Genomic DNA, 20558 nt, shown 5'->3' with positions numbered 1-20558 from the left:
AAGACGCTACCTTTGTTGCTACCCTTGTAGAAATCGCTACCCCGAACGCATGTTCTTTCCCCAAACCCCTATCCTGGAAGGCTACGGCGAAGCCTACATTTCTTTTCCAAGAAGCAAGAAGCTGATACGCGACAAGAGAACCAAGTGTGATACCATCAAAGCAATAGTGAAAGCGATGAATAGCAATCAATTGTAACTGCCATCCTTTCTCCTGCGGGAAGAATCATTTAGCAAAGCAACAGGTAGACACGTTGTTTGCGTATGATCGCAAGGACAATGCGATTCCGGTCATTCGGGAAAGGCAACAGCGGCTGAAGGTCGAGGAAAAGGCACAGAGCCTTGAACATCAGGGATTGCTCGTAAAATAGTCGTATTCGTACAATGGTATCATTCTTCAAAGCCCAACCACTCGCCAGCGTCGCTGTCGCCATCTTCCATTTCTTCATCCACAGTGCCGTTTTCTATTTCCTTGACGCCAAAGTCGATTGCAAGTGGCGTGCTATCCTTTTTGCCCACAGGTTGAGAAAGCAGATATTCGATGCGATAGATGTTATCATCAGCTAACCTGGCAAGTTCGGCTTGAATCCTTCTTACAGCCTTCTCAACGCTTCGCAGATCTGCTTCTAAACCGCCCTTGTGCTCTTTCATCCATCGACCGTGCTTGCTGAGAAGCGATTCTATCCATACCAAGTTGAATTCCAGATGTGGGGACTCGTCGGCCTGATGTGCGACGAACCGCAGCAGTCGACCAAGGTAGACAGAAGGTAGTTCTTTAACTACAAGCGGAATATTGGTGACAGGTGTGGCTTCATAAACGCGTCGGATCAGGTTGCGCTCATTCAATCGGAATGCCATTACTAGGGCTTTGAGGTAATCCTTTTGCGCCAAAGTATCGAGAGTGGTTGCTGGTGTAACACTAATGTCGAGGTCGAATGGATCAAACTGGAACGTATTATCTAGCGAATAGATGAGCAGGCCTTCGGTAGAGGCAGCACAGAAAGCGCGGCCGGTGGGCGAAAAGGCAACGTCTGGTACCCGCACTTCAGGCCGTGTTCGCCTTGCACCAATACCCTTTTGAGCGCCGGGGAGGGTGGTATCTCGGCGGTCTTCAAGATCCGATGCTTCGCCTTGGTTATCAATAAGGCCCTCTGGACCTGCTTCAGTGAGAAGTTTGCTATTCAAGAACTCTTGTGTACCATCCAAAGATAGATTGATGGATACAGTAAACTTCTTGAGCAAAGCACCTGACTGGACATCATACAAGCAGATATACTTGCTATTGCCGCCAGCCAAGACACAAGTGCCATCTGCACTGTATTTAACGGATGAAAAGGCTTTTGTGCCGGCGACGTTGGCTGCCGTTCGTCGGTCTGACATTTTACGGCCACCAGACACATCCCGTCGCGCATCGACGCCGCTCTCCTGTGCAGCATCGGAAACATTCCAAAAGGTCAGCTGGCCATCGAGGGTTGTGACGGCAATCTGCTTCGAGTCTGGACGGAAAGCCACGCAGAGGATATCAGCCATGAGCTGTAATGGCTCGCTGGTCTGAGTGCGTGCAAAAATGTTCCAAAGGCGCACAGTCCTGTCCCAGCTTCCACTCACTAACGTACCTGCATCCGGAGAGAAGGACAGAGATGATACAGGACCTTCGTGGCCTGATAGGCGATCGAGCAGCTGGCCAGTCTGAACCGACCAGATGTGAATGTCAAAGGAATCGATGAAACCTGCGCAAACAACCTCTCCACTGGGATCGACAGCGAGCGATGAAAAGGAAAGTCTGGAAGGTGCAGTGAATGTGCGGAAATTCCTATAGCGATGCAAGTCCCATGCGCGGACAGAACCGTCAAGACTGGCTGTAAACAGGACATTGCCTTTTTTTGCAAACTCGCAGGCTGTCACGCCGCCCATGTGCTCTGTAAAGGTGACAACGCAGAAGCCCGAGTTGACGTCCCACACCTTGATCTTGCCGTCGTCTGCGGCAGTTATAATTCTTTGACCGTCTGGCGAATAGGCAATGGTATTCATCGAGTCAAAGTGACCTTGCTGCTTCAGGATGTATGATTCCGACTGCCATTCCCAGACGAGCAGCTGGCCCAGCTTTGATGCGCCAAAGGCGAGCCACTCTCCCGTCTTGTTGATGGCAACATAATCGATGTCGTTTTGCGATATGCTCAGACTGGAGATTTGGGCGAAGTCGGGCAGTTCGTGGATGAAGAAGATTCCGTGAGAAAAGCCGGTGACGAGCAGCTTGGACTCTGGGTGGAAGCTGGCGCATGTGACGTGGGCGTTGTTCTGGTGGAAAAAGTGGCGCTCTGCGATGCCCCACTGGAGGTTGTCGTCGTCATCTTCGTCGGCGTCGGCGGGCGCATCGTAGCGCAGCATGTACTTCCATGTGAAGAGGGCGCCGTCCTTGCTGACGGTGTAGATTGTTTCCTGGTCCTTTGAGAACCATGCGCCGGTGACCTCTTGGCGGTGGCCGCTCAGGGTGGTTTGCGCATGTCCCTCTTCCTGGTCAAGGCTCCATATGCGGGCCGTCATGTCCTTGGATGCGGAGAGGAAGAAGCGCGAGTCGCTCGACCATTCTATGCTCTGGACGGCATTGTAGTGACCAGTGTATACGCGGTGGCGCACAAAAGGCGCAAACTCGAGGTCACCCTCTGCGACATCTGGGGTAGAAGGTGTGTGCCATACTTGGATTTGGCGTCCGATGCCCACTGCGAAATGGCGACCCGAGGGCGAAAAGGCGAGGGAAGTCACTTCGCCGCCGAGAGAGAAGTGGTAGAGGACGATGCGGCGGGGGACATTGGTCAGGACTGCGCGGCCGTCCTGGTCGACGGAGAGAAGAAGATTTCCGCGGGGATTGAGTGCGAGGCGAACAATGTTCTTGCGATGGGCAAAGGGAAGCGTGTACGACTTTGAGCTGGGATGCGTGAGCGGGCTGGATGCGTGGGCAAATAAATATATGCGCCCACATACCTTACGAGGTCGAAGACAGTCACGCGATTGCCTACAGGCGAAAGCAGACAGGTGCCATCTGGGGTGAAGAGAAGGTTGCCTCTGCTGTAGACAGTACCTAGCAAGTTGGAGAACTGGGATCGTGTTAGTCAGGTGATTGTGTTGAGTATTGTGCACACGTATACTGGACATACCTGGAAGTCAGTCTTCATGATCGCAATAGGGTACTGGACAGCGTGACCATGGCGTTGTCCGGTATGGTCTGAAATGTATTGTACTGCAATGCGCTGAATGCAACCGTCGTCGAGTAGTAGCAAGTCCAAGTCCAAGTCCAAGTCCACAACTTTTTTCCAGCGCTCGGATCTCCATGCAGACGCGCTAGTCAGGTGGATTCCCCGTCGCGGGCCCGTGCGCGCGTGCCTGCCGCCGACTGACCGACCGCCCGACTCTCGCAGAAAGGGGAGTCGGCCCAAATTGTCCACCACCACAAACAACGATCTCTCTCTTCTACACATAGCCCACACGCTTGCTCGTTGCTGGATCACGTTTGTGTATGTAAGCAACCCACCCATCCACTCCTCCTCACCATTATCATCGTGCTCCTACTTGCACGCAGTCATCTTGGATTCGCGCCAAAGCCTCGACTCGACTACTAACACGTCCCTGTAGACCCTTTCCCCGTACCCATCCCGCATCTTTCTCAGCAGCTCTCGACACCACAACACCATGGCCGAGTCCGCGTCCCCAATTGGCATTGCCAATGTACGTATCTCCATTCTCCAGCTATGCATGCTACATGCTAATCCTCTTGCCAGCTCCCCAACCAGAGGTACCGTCTGCCGTCTCAAATGGACACGGAGCCCCCAGTCTAACGTAGCACAGGCACAAGATTGTTGCCAAGCGTGGTGCTGCTTTCACCATCATGGTAAGCTATCAACCCCCTTTACCCGCCTCGCGGATCCCCCCATCTCACACCTCTAGGTTGCTGGAGAGTCTGGCCTCGGAAAGACGACCTTCATCAACACCCTCTTCTCCACCACCATCAAGAACTATGCCGACCACAAGCGACGACACCACAAGCAGATGGACAAGACGGTCGAGATTGAAATCACAAAGGCAGAGCTCGAGGAGAAATTCTTCAAGGGTAGGTTTCTCTTTCTGAATGCTTGTAATATACCCCTAGATACAATTGCTGATACTTTGCAGTCCGCCTCACTGTCATCGACACGCCTGGATTCGGTGACTACGTCAACAACCGCGACTCGTGGCAGCCCATCATCGAGTTCCTTGACGACCAGCACGAGTCGTACATGCTTCAGGAGCAACAACCACGCCGTACCGACAAGATTGACCTTCGTGTCCACGCCTGCCTCTACTTCATCCGCCCCACGGGCCACACTCTCAAGCCCCTTGACATTGAGGTCATGAAGAAGCTGTGCACACGCGTCAACCTGATCCCCGTTGTCGCAAAGGCCGACACATTGAGCCCCACGGATCTGGCCAAGTTCAAGATGAGGGTACGTGTGCTTTTTTTTCTTGTGCACCCCCTGGCAACGCATACTAACCGCTGCTAGGTACGCCAAGTGATTGATGCTCAGGGCATTAAGATCTACACTCCCCCACTAGAGGACGACGACGCTGCCGCCATGCAGCACGCCCGCAGCCTCATCGACGCCATGCCCTTCTCCGTCATTGGCTCCGAAAAGGACGTGCAGACCAACGACGGCCGCACTGTTAAGGGTCGACAATACGCCTGGGGTGTTGCCGAAGTCGAGAACGAGGAGCACTGCGACTTCAAGAAGCTGCGCGCGATCCTCATCCGAACCCACATGCTCGACCTGATCCACACGACCGAGGAGAACCACTACGAGGCCTACCGCGCCGGCCAGATGGAAACGAGGAAGTTTGGCGAGGCACGCCCGAGGAAGCTGGACAACCCCAAGTTCAAGGAAGAGGAGGAGGCGCTGCGCAAGCGCTTTACCGAGCAGGTCAAGGTGGAGGAGCAGCGCTTCAGGCAATGGGAGCAGAAGCTTATTGCCGAGCGCGACCGCCTCAACAAGGACCTCGAGGCCAGCCACGCAGAGATCAAGCGTCTGGAGGGCGAGGTGGATGCTCTGCAAGGCAGCATCAACCGCTCTCACGGCCGCCGCTAAGCCGCTCTGGCTGCAGCCTGTGTTGTAGTACAACGGGCTGGTGCGTGCGTGGTGCGTGGCGGTGTGGCAATGATTGTCGAGATTCTTCCTCCTTGCAAGATTCCCCTTCTGTTTCGAATTGTTTGGTTGTCATATGTGTGTAATGTCGCTCTGCGATGGGGGAAGGTTTTCGGCTATGGGCAAATGTGGCACTGGACCTGGGCTAAAACAGCATGTCATAGCTTCTACTTCGTTTTTTTTTCTCTGGTACAATGTGGTATTAATTCTTGCCCCACTGTCTTCTTCGTCTGTCTGCTTTTTTGGGTGATGAATGTTGTTGGCGGGGTATGGCTAGACCTTTAGTCCGCCAAAGACTCTGTCAAGCTCTTCGCCTTGCTTTGCTTTTTGCTCGGCCTGGGGATCCAAGTCCATGAGGTTTTGTTGTTGGGGCTCTTTTCCCTTGTCCTCATCTATACCTTCTGGCTTGAGGATATGGACTCCGCTGTCCAGCCAGCCCGGCGCTACTCTTCTCTTCTCCGCCAAATCCTCTGCTCGTCGCCTGTCCTCCCACTGTGCCAGTGTCCTCCGCGCATCGTCTTCGAGCTGCTTCAAATGCGCCTGTAGCGCTGTGCACGACGAGAGAATCTGGTCCGGAGACGCAGATGTGCCTGACGCAGACACGACGTATGCGCCCGTGGATTCTTCTTGTTGCTGATGATGTGAAGGTGATGACTCGTTCTGTTGTTGCTGTTGCTGTTGCTGCTGCGAGAGAACACTCGGCGGCAGGGTCGAGGGAAGCGACTTGTATGAGTAAGGGAGGGGTGTGGCCGTGGGCAGCGAGATGAATGGCGAGACGGTGAGGGGGACTTGGGCGAGGAGGGGGTGGGGGTCTACGTAGGTTGGTTATGTCAGCTTCTCTCACGCCATAGTGGTGGGAAGAGAGAACTTGCGTTCGTCATGCATATTAGTCGTCTTTGTTAGTGGACGTGTGTCTGTGTGTGAGTTTGTGCGACCGAGGGGAATGGATGTCAAGGCGTCAATGGCAGCAGGAGCGGAGAAGATCGGGAATCATGGGGCGGTTTGGGGTGTGGGGAATAGTAGTAAGACCCAACCAAACCCGAGGAATGCAAGGTACCATCAACAAGCCTAGACCAAGGCCAACTACCGCTCCTCAGGTTTTTGCGGGGTGCATACAAGACATGCGCCACCGTTGGATTTCTGATTTCTGATCGTCCAACCGTGCAACGGGAAGAGATGGTTGTCTTGTTGGAGTGTAACACAGGCTGATTACCGGCAAATATCCAAAGTGGCGACTTGCATCGCTATTCGAGACACTCGACCATGTGCTTTCTCCGCTTTTCGACTCGCATTGCACGCAATGTCGCTTACACCATTCGCATACCACCGCCACCATGCTTCATATCGTTCATACTATTGAGGATAATGACGCTGACATTCGCGCAAGGTTTCGCCAAACATGCCCAGGTTACACCACGCAGGTTTGCCGATCGAAGTCGAAAGGCTAGAGCGCGGATTTGTTGTACTTCCATGTGCCTCGATGTATCCCGGCCAGTAGTATATGTTCAATGTATACGCATGTAGTACAAACCTGCAGCAATAAACCCACCCTCCCGCAACCATTCTCACACTCTTGACTCTCGGACAGCTTACACCCACCACTCTGACAGACGGAGAATCGCTGGCACCCGAGATAAGTATGACGCGGTCAGGCACAGACACCGGTCTTGTGTGTCTCAGCGTGCCGTGCCGAGCGGATGCCGTCACTCAGCAGTTACAGTCAGACAGTCCTAGGCTTAAGATTAGGTTGCGGAGCGCGTAACGAGGCTGGGTTGCGCGGGTGCGGCTGAGACAAGACGTGCCCATAGCATGCGGGAAAGAAGGCGTCTAAGTATCTAGATATCTATACATGTGTAACACATGTAACTATATACTAAACCGCCACACGCTAGTAGAGTGGATAGTCTCCATCGCGCTTACGTAGGTGTATTCCACGAACTCCCAAGCATTTCTAGACGACATTGTGAAACACCTTGGTCGCCCCATCCCACCCGCTGCTGGTCTTAAAACATGAAACTTGTTTACATGGCGGGACCCAGCAGTGCCCCCCATCGCGCCCCCAGTAGTTGTCGTCGATTGTGTGATGTGCGTGCGGTGATTAGCTGTCTTGGATCACCAGCCCTTTTGAGCAGCACAAGAGTCCTTGGCCTTCTACGCCTCCGCCATGCATTCTAGCGAAGACTTGCACTGACTAGTGCACGTTGCTTGGCCCAATTATGTACCGCATGCACAGAAGTAAGGGCGAATTCGGCAAATTACGCTGTAGTTCCTCCGTGTCTGACGTGGACTTTCACCAGATGGTGCTCCATTCGTACTCAACTACTATATGTCTCTATACATGCTGTCATGCTAAACTGCTCACTAAACGGAACACGGCACCGTTGCGCAAGCGGAAGGATGGGTACCGAACTCGGAATTATTTCTCATCATGACAAAGCCGCAAAAGCAATGGGTACATGCTCCGTCTGTCAATATATCAGCCCTCCGCAACAACATGGTGTCGGGCGTTACTGCACGTGTCCTGTATCAGTAGCACGTGTATGGCCAGATAAGTACATGCAGGCGCGAGGAGCCGACAATTAGATGAATAAATGGCCGTCTTAATTGCAGGGCAATGGAAGGCCCGAGGCGGCGTGGTGAGTGACGCGAGGCGAGGCGACAGCAGACACAATATAATAGATTGGTAGTGAGCAGCAGTGTGGAGAGACCGAGTCGCCTGGTAGCGCCGCAAAGTCGACGACACTGCCACTGGCCTTGGGGCGAGTCACCGGAACTGGCTTCAGGGAGCCGTTAGCAAAAAGGACGTGCGAATGCGGTCGAAGAGAGGGCTTGGGTGCATGGGTGAGAGTGGGATTGTGTGATGAAAGGATGAGTTCCAAGAGTTGTTTCCAGCCGCTTAAACGGCGCTAGGCCGGTTGGGGCAAGCCTCTTGGATCCCAAACGGGCTATAGCAGCGTCGCCAACGGCAAATGAGCTGGATTCTCGGCTTTAAGGCAATCTACATCAATCAACTCCCCCATGTCGCCCTTATTGCAGCATATTAACCACCTGCCCTAGCCCTTGGCGAGGTCACGTTGACCACCTCCGCGCCCAATCGCACCGCGTCTCATGCTAATCCAACCTGCTCGCGAGACCCACCGTTCTCGAATCCCATCTTCTGTGCCTGGCTCAAGGGGCCTGTTCTGCCGCCTCCAGATGCAACTCCCCAGGTAGTGGCTTGGCCCTATTGGCGTCCACCCTACCTTCTATGCATTCGATAGAAGCGTCTAGGGGGGGTGTGATGGTGGCAGCTTCAAAATGTATATAACCACCATGGCACCCTGGCATGGTCCTCCAGCACGCCAGCTTTCCCCTCCGCTCATTTATCCCCCCTCAACATGAAGGGCTCTTCTTTTGCAAAGGCAGCTGCGCTGCTTTCTTCTCCTTTCGCCTCTCTGGCATACGCTCAGGAGACTTTTACCCATGCTGCCACCGGCATCACCTTTTGGCGCCAAGTGGTCAACAGCGCTGAGACTGCTGGTGGCCTCGAATGGGGAATGGCCCTCCCCGAAGCCGCGACTGGCAACAACTTGGACTACATTGGTTACATTGTAAGTCTACCAAAAATACATACACATATTATCTGCCTAGTTTTGCCGTTTCTAACACCCTGCTCCAGAAAGGGTCCCTCACCTCCGGCCAGGGTTGGTCCGGTTTGAGTCACCGTGGCGGTATGCCCGATGCTCTTCTTCTCGTGGCCTGGCCCGACAAAGATGCTGTCAAGGCTGGCTTCTACCATGCAGCGTCAGTCTAGTTCCAACATGGTTGTCAACCCTTCCCACTAACCAAGTACAGTGGTTACACAGCTCCCGTCGACTACACTGGCAATGCCACTCTGAGCACAATTTACCAAAAGGTCTCTGACACCAACTTTGAGTACATTTATCTGTGCAAAAGCTGTTGGGCCTGGAACCAAGGAGGTGCCGAAGGCTCTCAACTTCCAACTGGCGAGGTGCAGGTCATTGGATGGGCTCAGCACGATAAGGTCTACTCCGGCACTTGGGTCCAGCACAACAAGGGCCAGGGTCTCTTTGGTGCTCAAGTTGCCCCGGCCAGGAGCGCAAAATACCCTGACTGGGTCAAACTGGCCAACCCCCCCGCTGGCTCACCTACACCCTCACAACCTGGTGCCACCCCTACACCAACTGCAGCATGCCAGGGTTCTCCCGCTCCCAGCGGTTCCTACGACTACATCGTCATCGGCGGTGGTGCTGGAGGTATCCCTGTGGCTGACAAGCTTTCCGAGTCTGGCAAGAGTGTTCTCCTGCTCGAGAAGGGCCCGCCATCTCTTGCTCGCTTTGGTGGAAAGATGGGTCCTGACTGGGCTCTCAGCAACAACCTCACCCGCTTCGACATCCCCGGTCTCTGCAACCAGATTTGGGTCGACTCTGCTGGTGTAGCCTGTACCGATATTGACCAGATGGCTGGCTGCGTCCTTGGTGGCGGTGCTGCTGTCAATGCTGCGCTTTGGTGGAAGCCAGTTGATATCGACTTCGACTACCAATTCCCTGCTGGCTGGAAATCATCCGATGTCAAGCCCGCCATCGACCGCGTCTTCCAGCGCATCCCTGGAACAGACACTCCTTCGGTCGACGGCAAGCGTTACAAGCAAGAAGGCTTCAACCTTCTCTCCAGTGCCCTTGGTGCTGATGGCTGGAAGAGCGTTACTGCAAACAGCCAGCAGAACCAGAAGAACAGGACTTATTCTCACGCTCCCTTCATGTACGAGAACGGACAGCGTCAGGGTCCTCTCGGCACTTACATGGTTTCTGCGCTCAAGAGGTCAAACTTCAAGCTCTGGACAAACACCATGGCTCGCCGTGTCATTCGCAACGGCGGAGTTGCTACTGGTGTTGAACTCGAGAGTGGCGTTGGTGGCACCGGATACTGCGGTACTGTCAACTTGAACCCGGGTGGCCGTGTCATTCTTTCCGCTGGTTCTTTTGGAAGCACTAAGCTTCTCTTCCGCAGTGGTATTGGACCAAAGGACCAGCTCAGTGTTGTCAAGGGCAGCGCTCGCGACGGCGCTACTATGATCCAGGAGTCTGACTGGATCAACCTTCCTGTCGGACAGAACCTGAACGACCACGTCAACACCGATCTCGTCATCAAGCACCCCAACATTTCCAACTACAACTTCTACGAGGCGTGGAACACCCCTATCGAGGCTGACAAGAACCTGTACTTGAGCAAGCGCTCAGGCATCCTCGCTACCTCCGCCCCCAACATTGGTCCTGTTGCTTGGGAAATGATCAGGGGATCTGACGGAATCGACCGATCCATCCAGTGGACTGCTCGTGTTGAGGGTCCAGGAGCTAATGACACCAACCACCTCACCATCTCTCAGTACCTCGGTCACGGTTCTACCTCTCGAGGTGCTCTGTCCATCAACGGTGCTCTCAACGTGGTTGTCAGCAAGTCACCATACTTGAACAACCAGGCTGATACCGATGTCGTCATTGCGGGAATCAAGAGCATGATCAAGGCCATCAAGAAGAACCCCCAGATTGAGTTCCAGGTTCCCAATGTTAACCAGACGGTCGAGGAATACGTCGCTAGCCTGCCAAAGACCCCATCTGCGCGTCGCGCCAATCACTGGATTGGTACCGCTAAGCTTGGAACTGACAGTGGACTTACTGGCGGAACCTCGGTTGTTGACTTGAACGCTCAAGTCTATGGAACAAAGAACATTCACGTCGTCGATGCTTCCATCTTCCCTGGGTGAGTCCCCATACACTTCACTTTTTTGATCCAAAAACTAACCTGATGCAGTCAAATCTTCACCAACCCTACTTCTTACATCATCACCGCCGCAGAGCACGCAGCCGCCAAGATCATTGCTCTTGGTCCTAGCACTGGAGGTGGATCGTCTGTTTCATCCAAGCCAGTCAGCTCTGCTCCCGCTTCATCCAAGCCAGCCAGTTCTGCTCCCGCTTCTTCCGCCAAGCCAACCAGCGCTACTCCCACCAAGTCATCGGCCCAGGCTACCCCAACCGCCGTAGCGAGTGCCTGGCAACAGTAAGTGACTCCACTGTCTTTGGATATCAAATATAAACTTACACGGCAATAGATGCGGTGGCCAAGGTTGGACCGGCCCTACAGCTTGTGTCAGCGGATACAAGTGCTCCTTCAACAACACTTACTACTCTCAATGCATCCCCGCATAAGAGATCTCTAGTCATACCCTAGCATGAGAATTGCAGGGACGTCGTATATATGGGGCTTCATCTCTTTTTGTATATATCTTCATTTCTCTGTAATTGAATCGTTCAGACCGTTGCCATTTATATGCCGAATTCTTGCTCTCAAGTGATATTTCAGACTTGGCAATGCGTCCAAGAATAGAACAAACTGCGCAGTGTGCTCACGTGATTAACACGCCCTTAGCGTGAAACCCATGACATGACCGACCTCAGCACTCCCCCGCATGCTCATCCTCTCTTTCATCGCCATCACCTGTGTCATTGCTCACTCTCTGTTGCACTGTTTCTCCATAGTCCCAAATCATCCCAAATCCCTAAATCCCCCAAACAAAACACAAATGCCATCAAATTGCCCCGCAACCTCTTCTGCTGCCAAGCGTGACAACGACGCGTGGATCAATGCTACAGAGCTATTCCATCACCGCCTGCAGTCGAGCCCCAAGGAAGATTGGGACCGCTTAAAACTATGCTGGGGCTACATGGACTGCGGTGATTGCCACAGGAGTAAAGGTCATTGCGGGTGGTGCGCTATTGTACGTTTTTTTCCATCGTCTCTATCATTACCCGTGGATATATTCCGCCAGAAATGAACCTTGTTTTTTTTGTGAAAGAGAAAAAAATTAAATTATGGTTTAATCGGATTGACGAAGACTGATGCGGTGACAATAGTCTTCAACGTGTCTTCCCCTCCCGCTGGACGGTTTCTCGAGGGCTTTTCCGCTTTTGTCACCTATTCGCCACCATTCTATCTGCGCGCTGGGATCCGAGCGGTTTGAATTGCGGACTGCGGGGTTGGGATGTCAGGTTTCTACTATCACTTTTTTGACGTCCCTCGTTACGATTTTTTGTACGTTGTTTGGGGTGTTGGTGCTTTATGGGGTTTCCAAGTGCGTTGGCTGGGTGGTTGTGGGGACTAGGGCGAGGCGTGGTGGGTGGGTTGTCTATGAGGATGGGAGTAGTGGGTTATGGGTGAGGGAGAGGGAGGGGTGGGGGACGTTGTGGAGGAGGGTTGGTGGGAGGCAGAGGGAGGAGGATGTGCTGGAGGTGGATGAGGGCACGAGGCGACGGGGGTTCGTTTGGTGGGGTGCGGCAAGGGAGGAGAGGAGGCCGTTGCTCCGATGAAGGTTTATGAGGTATTGTATGTCTTATTGGAGCTTCTTGTATGTGTTGTAGCGCGGTACAAGATCGAGCTCAGAAGACCAAGGGTGAGCCTGCAATCAAGCCAGTAGAGTAAAGCTGAAACCTAATCGCTGCCAAACAATTGATTGAAGAAGGTATCTGTCGACTCCGAGCAGCGGTAGCACGCCGGAGGTATCTGCAAAAGCCACGATGGTGGCGCACTTTCACTCCAACTCGAATTCACGTTTGATGTTTACGTCACTAGACGCTCCCATGGCTGCCCTGTGCACTGTTCTTTTCTCTCTCACTGTGAAGTGGTCTGCAAACGCTCTCACCTCACCCAGCGTCCAGGCTTCTCCTAGTAGGATATAATCCTTCTACCGGTAGCGAGTATATCTCCCACCATACTTTCTTCCAAATTTCTTTTACAACTCATTATCAACTGCTCATCATCAACCGCCAGATATGGCCAAGAAGACCCCATCCAACCGTCCCACTACATCCCGAAGGGTCAACAAAACTACTCCTAGCGACACTCGTGTCACTGGTGCCGTAGAATCTCTCGTCGAGTCTCAGATCTTATGTGAGGACACGAGCTTCTCAGAGAACATCTCTCCATACCACTCTCGTGGGCGTCTGACGCCAACTTCACCATCAATCGTCGATCTCGAGAGCGACAGTGAGAGCGTTAAGAAGTGTGAGGACTTCAGGCCTTCCCTTCACAGCTTCAACCAACTTGCGGAGGCTTTCGCGTCCCCCTCATATTACGCGTCGTACATTGATAGGACTGCTATGGTCAAACAGTTGAAAGAGCGTATGTCTGAGATGAAGGAGAAGTATTGTGTCGCTTTCGATGCGTCTATGTCTGAGCTGGAGGAGAAGCTTGCTACAAATCCTGATCAGATTGGCCATTCTGACGAAGAATATCCTGATCTGGACGACGAATTGTCCAAGGACGAGGAGCAGGATACCGCGCAGGCGGAGCGTCATAAAGCGGAGCGAATCGCGGACGATGCTAAGGCCTCAACTATCTCCCGTCTTAAGAAGAATTCTATTCTTGAGGACACTTCGAAGCCTGTCAAGCAAACCCCGTCGGCTACTGCGAAGTCTTCGAACGCCAAAGTCGCCCCCATTGCGGATCCTGCAACCTTTCACGCCCCATCGCTCTCAGCCAAACACGATGAGACTCGGGGCACCAAACTGGCCAACGCACTCTTCAAGTTTTGTATAAACAGTCCAGAAGATTTCACTGCAAAGGAAGCATACAACGTCTTGCGCATGTGTGGTGGCGATGCAGATTGCGCCCTTATACTATACCAGCAGGCCGCCGATGATCCAAGTAAGCTCAAGCAGACGTTGAAGAGGTGGATGTCCTCGCATCCAGAGAACGACGACAGCGGAACAGCCCAACTTTGCAACGAAGCCAACGAGACTGGTATCAAGGAAGAGTACTGTGAGAGTGAGGCGTCTGATGACACTGCCCACTCGGATAAGGATCATCATGACGATGCAGACGACACATGGACAGACGATGTCTGGGGTACAAAGACTGCTATTCAGCATGTTAAGGACTGCTTGAACACATGGTGCAACGGTCGCTGCGTTGAGGAGCTTGCTCAAGAAGTAGATCCAACCACTGTTCGCCATGGCTCGACTAAGTTGGAGAAGGATGACAATACTGCTCAGTATATCGGTATTTGCTCGTGTGCATGGCCTAGAATTGGGTCTTGCCGGGTCTGTTCCGAGCTTTCCCGCCAGGATATCCACCAAGACGACTCCGACCCCAAGACCGCCTCCGCTTTCGGCCAGCAGGACGTCCCCGATGACACTACCAGTGCCTTCACAGGCAAGCTTTCAGAGCCAACCGATTATACCGTCAGCTACTGGGCCACCATCGAGCACGAAGGCCAAATGGTTCACATCCCGATCGACAGCAGCAATGTCACCGGCCCCGAGAAATCCATCATCGAAGGCGCCGCTGGTATGAACAAGGTCTGGAAGTGGGTTCAGGAGAAGGGTCTCATGGATATGGTCAGCCTCCAGGATGCATTCGACCTGGCCAAGGATATGCATGTTGAGTCTCCAACGGTTGTTGACAAGGCCTGCCAGACTGACGGCGAGGGAGATGATGACTCGGAGTGTGTTCCTTCGTCTTCTTCTTCTGGTTCCTCTGCCTCTGAGATCCCTTGGGGTGCGGTACCCGCGCCTCGTGATTGGGCGACTTCGAAGACCATCCTAGGCTATGCTAAATAGGTGGTTTCTTCCGATCTGTCTCTTCAAGTTGACTTGTAGCCAGTATGCGATGCATGGATGTACAGGCGAGGTATGGCTTCTTTTGCCATATGGGTTTCTTTCTTCAGCTCTAAGTGAGCGGCGGGCAAAGATCAAGCCCATCTATATCTGCGATTGATTTTCTTGCTTTCGAATACTCGAGTGCTTCTGAGATGCATGCACTGGTGGTTTACCTGGGAACGGAATTTTGCGGCACGAGACAATGGATTTTCATCTCAGTGCGGAATTTGTAGTTAGATATTCCGGATAGTGGAATACATATATGAAATCTTAAACTGATGTTTCATGATGTGAGGTCGTGTTGGTGATACTAAATCTGAACTTTTGTTTTGGCTCATATATACAAATCTACCACGTTTACACTGAAGCGTTCATTACCTTTGTATACCGCAGAGCCGCAGTCCTTGACCAAAACTTCTTGAAACCTGTGTCTTACGCTATTCTGTTTGCGCTCGGTTGTTTGACAACCGCGGAGATGTCATGCCACAGACATTGCAAGGATGGTCCAAACTAAATGATTCAAATTAAGTTTCGGTTATCGAACGCTTACATCTCCCGGACGGATACTCTATCCTCAAACTTTCACCTTGAGATTCAATCCCGTGATGCTCACTCTGCCCAAAACTAAAATAGAGCTACCCAGCAACACTGCTGTAGCTGCAAACATCTGTGCACTCAGGTAGCCTCCACCGTAATTCTGTATCAAGGCTCCTGCAATCGGAGGCCCGATAAAAGTACCCAAGCCCACAATAGCAAGGCCCTGACCATTCCTGGTACCTACTTTACTCATATCCTTCGTAAGAGTGGTCATGACTGCCGGGAAGATGCCCTGAAAGCCAGCGACGAAGAAGCCATAGCATACAGCCCAGGCATATAGCCCTTGCTCGCTCTTGACCAGCGGCCAAAAGAACAAGACGAGTGCCGAAACGAAACAAAACGGTATGAGGATATTGTATGGCCCCGTGTACTTGTCCGCAAACCAAGATGGCACCAGCCGACCGAGCACGCCAATGCCGTTGAGAACCAGCAAGACATTGATCGAAGTCTCGTACGGCAAACCCAGAATATCAACCGCAAAAGACGAGATGTAATAAAACGCAAAGTACTGGCCCAGCGCAATGAGAAACACACCCAGCAAAAAAACACTATACGGCAACTCGGCAAAAGCACTAAGCTCCAGCACCGGCCCCGACTTGCGCGGTGGCAGTCTAGGCTTCAAAAGACAACTGTACCCCGTCCCCACCGCCAACATCATAAACCCCATGACCCTCACCGTCCAGGGAAACCCAATCCGCGGGAGCAACTGCCTCGCCACGGTCGGATAAACCAGCCCGCCCGTTGCACTCCCCGACGCCATGATCGCGAGCGCCACACTCCTATTCCTAGCAAAATACGTACTCACAAGACTCAGCACGGGCGCAAATTGCATGCCATTTCCCAGCCCCGTCATCAGGCCCTGGGCCAGGAAAAACTGCCAGTACCTCGTGCACAAACTCGTCATGAACATGCCTAGCGCCGACACCAGCATCCCCGGGACCGCCGACCAGTAAAAGAAGCCTGCGTCGAAAAGGCGGCCCGTAAGCATGCCCAGGGCGAAGTGGCCGAGCATTTGGAAACTCCCGATCCACGAGACGGCCGAGGGTTCCAGGCCCAGGTGCAAAGTGTAGTGCTGTTGGAAGACGCCGAAGGTGGCGATCATGCCCCAGGTGTTGAAGACGACGAAGTGGCCGCATAGGGCTTGGGTCCAGGCTTTTGTGCCGCCGTCTGGGGGTGGGCCCGGGTCGATTATGTCGGCGTTGGAGCGGGCGGTGATGGTTTTGGCGAGGCCGAGGATGGTGTGTTTTGTGCGAGAGGCGTGGGAGGTGTGGGTTGGGGTTCTGGTTATGTTGGGTTCGGGTTCAGGTTGGGGGTGCGAGGGAGCTTTGATGGAGGTGTAGGCTGGTGCATTGTTGGGTTGGGTGGCAGGAGTATTAGTTAATTGCTCGGGGGTTGGAGCCAGGGCTTTCTCGATGTCATGATTTGGTGGCATTGTGGAAGCACAGTGAGCTGGTCATCAAATCCAGAGAGGGGAGGAAGTGAAGTTGAGGAAAACACCAATACGGAGCACGACTAGTAATATAGCATCGAGACGGTAAAGAGGAACCACAGTCACTCGGCGATTTATCCGACGGTGAGCCAAGTGGGTAGTTAGTTAGTGGAGCCTCCCCGCCCATCGGCCGCGGAAACTAGTCGAAATCCGATTGTGGAGGTTGGTGCTATTGGCATTGGTGGGGATAAAAAAAAAGGCGGTAGCCATGCGTTATGCTAAAACCCGGCTAGTTATACATTTTGCAATCTCTAAAAAAAGCCTACCTACTAACTTCTAGCATGAGTGCATCCTGAACTTGGGAATGTCCAAAACCTGTTTAGATTTGCACATCCTGAAGCTCCAATACTCTTCTTGCTACCTTGACCGGATGATTACTGGAGTCACAGCGTAATATAGAGTACTTGAAAAGCTGCATTCATAATGCGCGAGTCGTGCATTACGGGGCTTGGCACGCCCTACATGTTGAGACAACGCCCTCGATGGACTCTGTACTTTGGAAACATGACGCTTGAACTTTGCCACTATGCAGAACTCAGCGATCGGTATGACACCACCCGTCTCTATCTCGATTGGTCACCTACGAAACAGTCTGGAGTCTTTATTCTCAAGTTGGCCTTTTTTTCCGCCTGAGCATTCACTCGTCATATTCAGCATCTCAGTGGTATTAGTCATGTACCCGGTATATTTTACTGGATAAATATGAAAACCACACGCCAGCTGCCTAGCAGCCCTTTTGCAGTACGCCTACTCTAACATTGACTTTCAACATAGATACTATGCACATACTGTCCATGCTCTTCATAAACAAACCAATCAAGCCTTGGAGGCGTGCTCGTCAAACAGCTTCTTCTGCTTTTCCCACTCCTTCTTCATCTTCTTCAAACGTGCCTTGGGCACATCAGCGCCATCCTTGTCCTTTGTTGGCAAGCCCTCGTCGTCCCACGCACTGTATTCCTCCGTCTTGAACATATCCTTGGGGTTAATCTTGGCTTGTTCAGCAAGCTTGGCTTTTTTCTCCGCCTCTTCGCGCTCGCGCTTCAGCTTCGCTTCCGCTTTCTGGCGGGCGATTTCCTCTTTTTGAGAGCGTGCGGCTTGCAGTTCGGCATCAACAGGACGTACCATTGCAGGCGCGTTCTCGCGATCTTCAAGGTAAATGCCGAGGTCCCAGAGATGGGTGTCGCGCAGCTGGTCGCAAAGGTCTAGGTAGTCTTTTGCCGGAGCCTTCTTCTTGGCTAGGTTTTGCAGATTCTCCTGGAATGTGGATAGGACCTCTGCGTACGGGAGTGCTTCGATATCCTGCTTCTGTGTGGGGTTGTGTTGCGCAATGATGGATTGTAAAACCTCATCCGAGAGGTCGCCAGCGATGGCGTGTTGGCGTACGTCGTCGCGTTCCCGTGATACGGCGTATACATGCTCTTTGGCCGCCGAGGGAATGTCGATACCTGCCCAGCCAATGCCGCCGTCGTATGGGTCTGCTGAACCGTCCAGTCCGAATATGCGGACAATGCGAGTGATGTAGCGGGCGACATCGAACGACACAGAGTCGCTGAGACCAGCCTTGTCTGCAGAGTTGTAGTCTGTAATGAGTCCCGAAATTGCGCGCATGGCCGTGGGGGTATCAAAGGAGTCGGCCAGAGCGCTATGAACCTTTTGTTTGGCAGATTCGAACGACTTGAGAACTTTGTCATCTTCTGCGCCAGTCGAGGCGATGTTGGGGTTTACTTCCAGATCACGGACTTTGTAAAAAAAGTTGGTGACGTAGCTCTCCCATGACGATCCAGACTTGCGCATGTCTGGAGTAATTTCGACACCATCATGCCAGCCTCCAAGCAAGAAGATGACGCGCAGGCTGCGCGCATTCCAGTCGCCGCGACCCAAGGCCTCGCGAATGGTGGTAAAGTTCTTCAGGGACTTTGACATCTTAGAGCCAGATATTGACAAATGACCCATGTGAAGGAAGTAGTTCACCCATTGGGTTGGGCGCCCGTCTTGTGACCAGTACGCTTCTGACTGGGCCAGCTCATTGTCGTGATGCGGGAAGCAAAGGTCAATACCGCCGCTATGGATGTCCATCTGTTCGCCCAGGACTGCTGAGGCCATAACGGAGCACTCAATGTGCCATCCTGGTCGGCCAGGACCCCAGGGGCTTGGCCACGCCGGCTCACCAGGTTTACTTGACTTCCAGAGCGCAAAGTCTGATTCGTTTCGCTTTTCCGACGTCTTGACTGACGACAGTGCGCCTTCGCCATCGGCTTGCAGATTGGTGTCGCCTCTGTTCCACGGCTCTAGACGTGCATAGTGGTTGCCCTCTCTCTTTTCAAAAGCCTCAATGTCAAAGTAGACAGATCCATCAGAAGTGCTGTAAGCCATGCCATTCTTGATGATCTTTTCTACAAAAGAGACAATCTGGTCTCCGTACTCGGTTACTCGCGTGACTACATCTGGGTCTAGCACATTGAGAGCTCGCATGTCCTCGTTGAACCGAGCCTCGTACTTTTTGGTAAGAGTTGTGAAAACGGTGTGGTCACTGGCATCAATCGAAGAGCCGTAGAGGGAGTCGAGATAGGGCAGCAAGACATCTTCAGCGCCAGCATAGAATACTTCAATGTCTTCGGGTGTCGATTTTGACGGTGCTAGCAATGAAGTGACTGCAGTACCAGCTGTTCGAAGATGCATCTTGATTTTGGCTTCCTTGTCGCCTGCAGGGCCGACGCCATCGACTGACTTGCCTTGGATGACATTGGCGTACTTTTGAGCGGACTCTTCGTTGAAGTTGCCAATGGTCACGTCTTCGCTAAGAAGGGGGAGATTCTTCTTGACATATGCATCAAACGCCTTTATTGTCGTGTTGATGACCTCCTCTGTGATGGTTGGGTTGTCTGCTTTGAACTTGGCGAGGAGGTGCTGTTGACGGCCTCGCAGAATAATCTTATCATCGACGTCTGTAATATTTTGAACAAACTTGACATTGTATCCGTAGTAATGGGCCAATATCCTCCGGAGAATATCGTTGGTGACGTAGTTGCGAGCATGTCCCAGATGGGCATCATCGTAGACTGTCGGCCCGCAGCTGTACCATTTGACCTCTTTGCCTTCTGGGTCAATGGGAACGAAGTCGTTCTTTGATCTGGTCAACGAGTTCCACACTTTGAGTTTGGCGGGGCTGGAGCCCTGTGGCTGTTTCCATGGTGGCTGGGTGCGGGCTGGAGTCGCCATTGCGGCGAGACACCTGGGAATGCGCTGACTCTGGTTTATTACCCGACTAGTTTTGGAGAGCAGAAGTGGGGAAGACGACTTGACGGTGCGGGACAGAGACCGGAACGCCAGTACCATCAATGTGACGAGGCACTGTGGTGACAAGGAGTGACAGTGCAGTAGTCCAAGTGAGTAAATAAGTAAAAAAACAATGAGGCCAGGTGTAAGTAGATTGATTGGCTTGCTGCTTACGGGTGAGTCAATCAATCTGTAGTAGGGGAGTGTCACGCTGTGTGGGTGGTCTCTGGCCGAACCCTCCATAATCCCTGTCAGCAAAATCTTGGCGCTCCTAGCCAATCACAGTGCCCAAAGCTCCCCGCCGAATATCTCTGTGCATATGCGACGCTTCCCTTGCGAGTTTTGCATCTTCTTGTACATTCACCTCGCCATCTT

The 20558-nt window shown here is 52.8% G+C and overlaps 8 protein-coding genes across 8 annotated transcripts; 4 read left to right on the top strand and 4 right to left on the bottom strand.

The window, feature by feature from the left end:
• Positions 1–387: 387 nt before the first annotated feature.
• COCMIDRAFT_4005 (uncharacterized protein) lies at positions 388–3170 on the bottom strand (the record flags this gene model as incomplete). The annotated part of the gene is made up of 3 exons (XM_007688268.1): positions 388–2923; positions 2980–3092; positions 3153–3170. The coding sequence occupies 3 exons, from the start codon at positions 3168–3170 to the stop codon at positions 388–390; spliced, it is 2667 nt and encodes an 888-aa protein (XP_007686458.1).
• Positions 3171–3684: 514 nt separating this feature from the next.
• Positions 3685–5111, top strand: COCMIDRAFT_91240 (uncharacterized protein; the record flags this gene model as incomplete). Its single annotated transcript, XM_007688325.1, has 6 exons — positions 3685–3720; positions 3774–3787; positions 3841–3883; positions 3940–4102; positions 4165–4475; positions 4533–5111. The coding sequence occupies 6 exons, from the start codon at positions 3685–3687 to the stop codon at positions 5109–5111; spliced, it is 1146 nt and encodes a 381-aa protein (XP_007686515.1).
• A 330-nt stretch (positions 5112–5441) lies between these two features.
• COCMIDRAFT_4003 (uncharacterized protein) lies at positions 5442–6640 on the bottom strand (the record flags this gene model as incomplete). Its single annotated transcript, XM_007688267.1, has 2 exons — positions 5442–5980; positions 6493–6640. The coding sequence occupies 2 exons, from the start codon at positions 6638–6640 to the stop codon at positions 5442–5444; spliced, it is 687 nt and encodes a 228-aa protein (XP_007686457.1).
• A 1905-nt stretch (positions 6641–8545) lies between these two features.
• On the top strand, positions 8546–11374 carry COCMIDRAFT_91230 (carbohydrate-binding module family 1 protein; the record flags this gene model as incomplete). The annotated part of the gene is made up of 6 exons (XM_007688324.1): positions 8546–8758; positions 8827–8951; positions 9003–10928; positions 10980–11094; positions 11122–11225; positions 11278–11374. The coding sequence occupies 6 exons, from the start codon at positions 8546–8548 to the stop codon at positions 11372–11374; spliced, it is 2580 nt and encodes an 859-aa protein (XP_007686514.1).
• A 374-nt stretch (positions 11375–11748) lies between these two features.
• On the top strand, positions 11749–12532 carry COCMIDRAFT_91234 (uncharacterized protein; the record flags this gene model as incomplete). The annotated part of the gene is made up of 2 exons (XM_007688323.1): positions 11749–11943; positions 12080–12532. The coding sequence occupies 2 exons, from the start codon at positions 11749–11751 to the stop codon at positions 12530–12532; spliced, it is 648 nt and encodes a 215-aa protein (XP_007686513.1).
• A 462-nt stretch (positions 12533–12994) lies between these two features.
• COCMIDRAFT_91356 (uncharacterized protein) lies at positions 12995–14782 on the top strand (the record flags this gene model as incomplete). Its single annotated transcript, XM_007688322.1, has 1 exon — positions 12995–14782. The coding sequence occupies one exon, from the start codon at positions 12995–12997 to the stop codon at positions 14780–14782; it is 1788 nt and encodes a 595-aa protein (XP_007686512.1).
• A 613-nt stretch (positions 14783–15395) lies between these two features.
• On the bottom strand, positions 15396–16850 carry COCMIDRAFT_91242 (uncharacterized protein; the record flags this gene model as incomplete). Its single annotated transcript, XM_007688321.1, has 1 exon — positions 15396–16850. One exon carries the CDS (start codon positions 16848–16850, stop codon positions 15396–15398), a length of 1455 nt encoding a protein of 484 aa, XP_007686511.1.
• An 873-nt stretch (positions 16851–17723) lies between these two features.
• On the bottom strand, positions 17724–20126 carry COCMIDRAFT_3999 (uncharacterized protein; the record flags this gene model as incomplete). Its single annotated transcript, XM_007688266.1, has 1 exon — positions 17724–20126. The coding sequence occupies one exon, from the start codon at positions 20124–20126 to the stop codon at positions 17724–17726; it is 2403 nt and encodes an 800-aa protein (XP_007686456.1).
• Positions 20127–20558: the final 432 nt, after the last annotated feature.

This window comes from Bipolaris oryzae (genome assembly GCF_000523455.1).
Source record: "Bipolaris oryzae ATCC 44560 unplaced genomic scaffold scaffold_40, whole genome shotgun sequence".
NCBI classification, from domain to species: domain Eukaryota; kingdom Fungi; phylum Ascomycota; class Dothideomycetes; order Pleosporales; family Pleosporaceae; genus Bipolaris; species Bipolaris oryzae.
The sequence above is the reverse complement of the archived record's forward strand: the minus strand, read 5'-3'. Positions and strand labels throughout refer to the sequence as shown.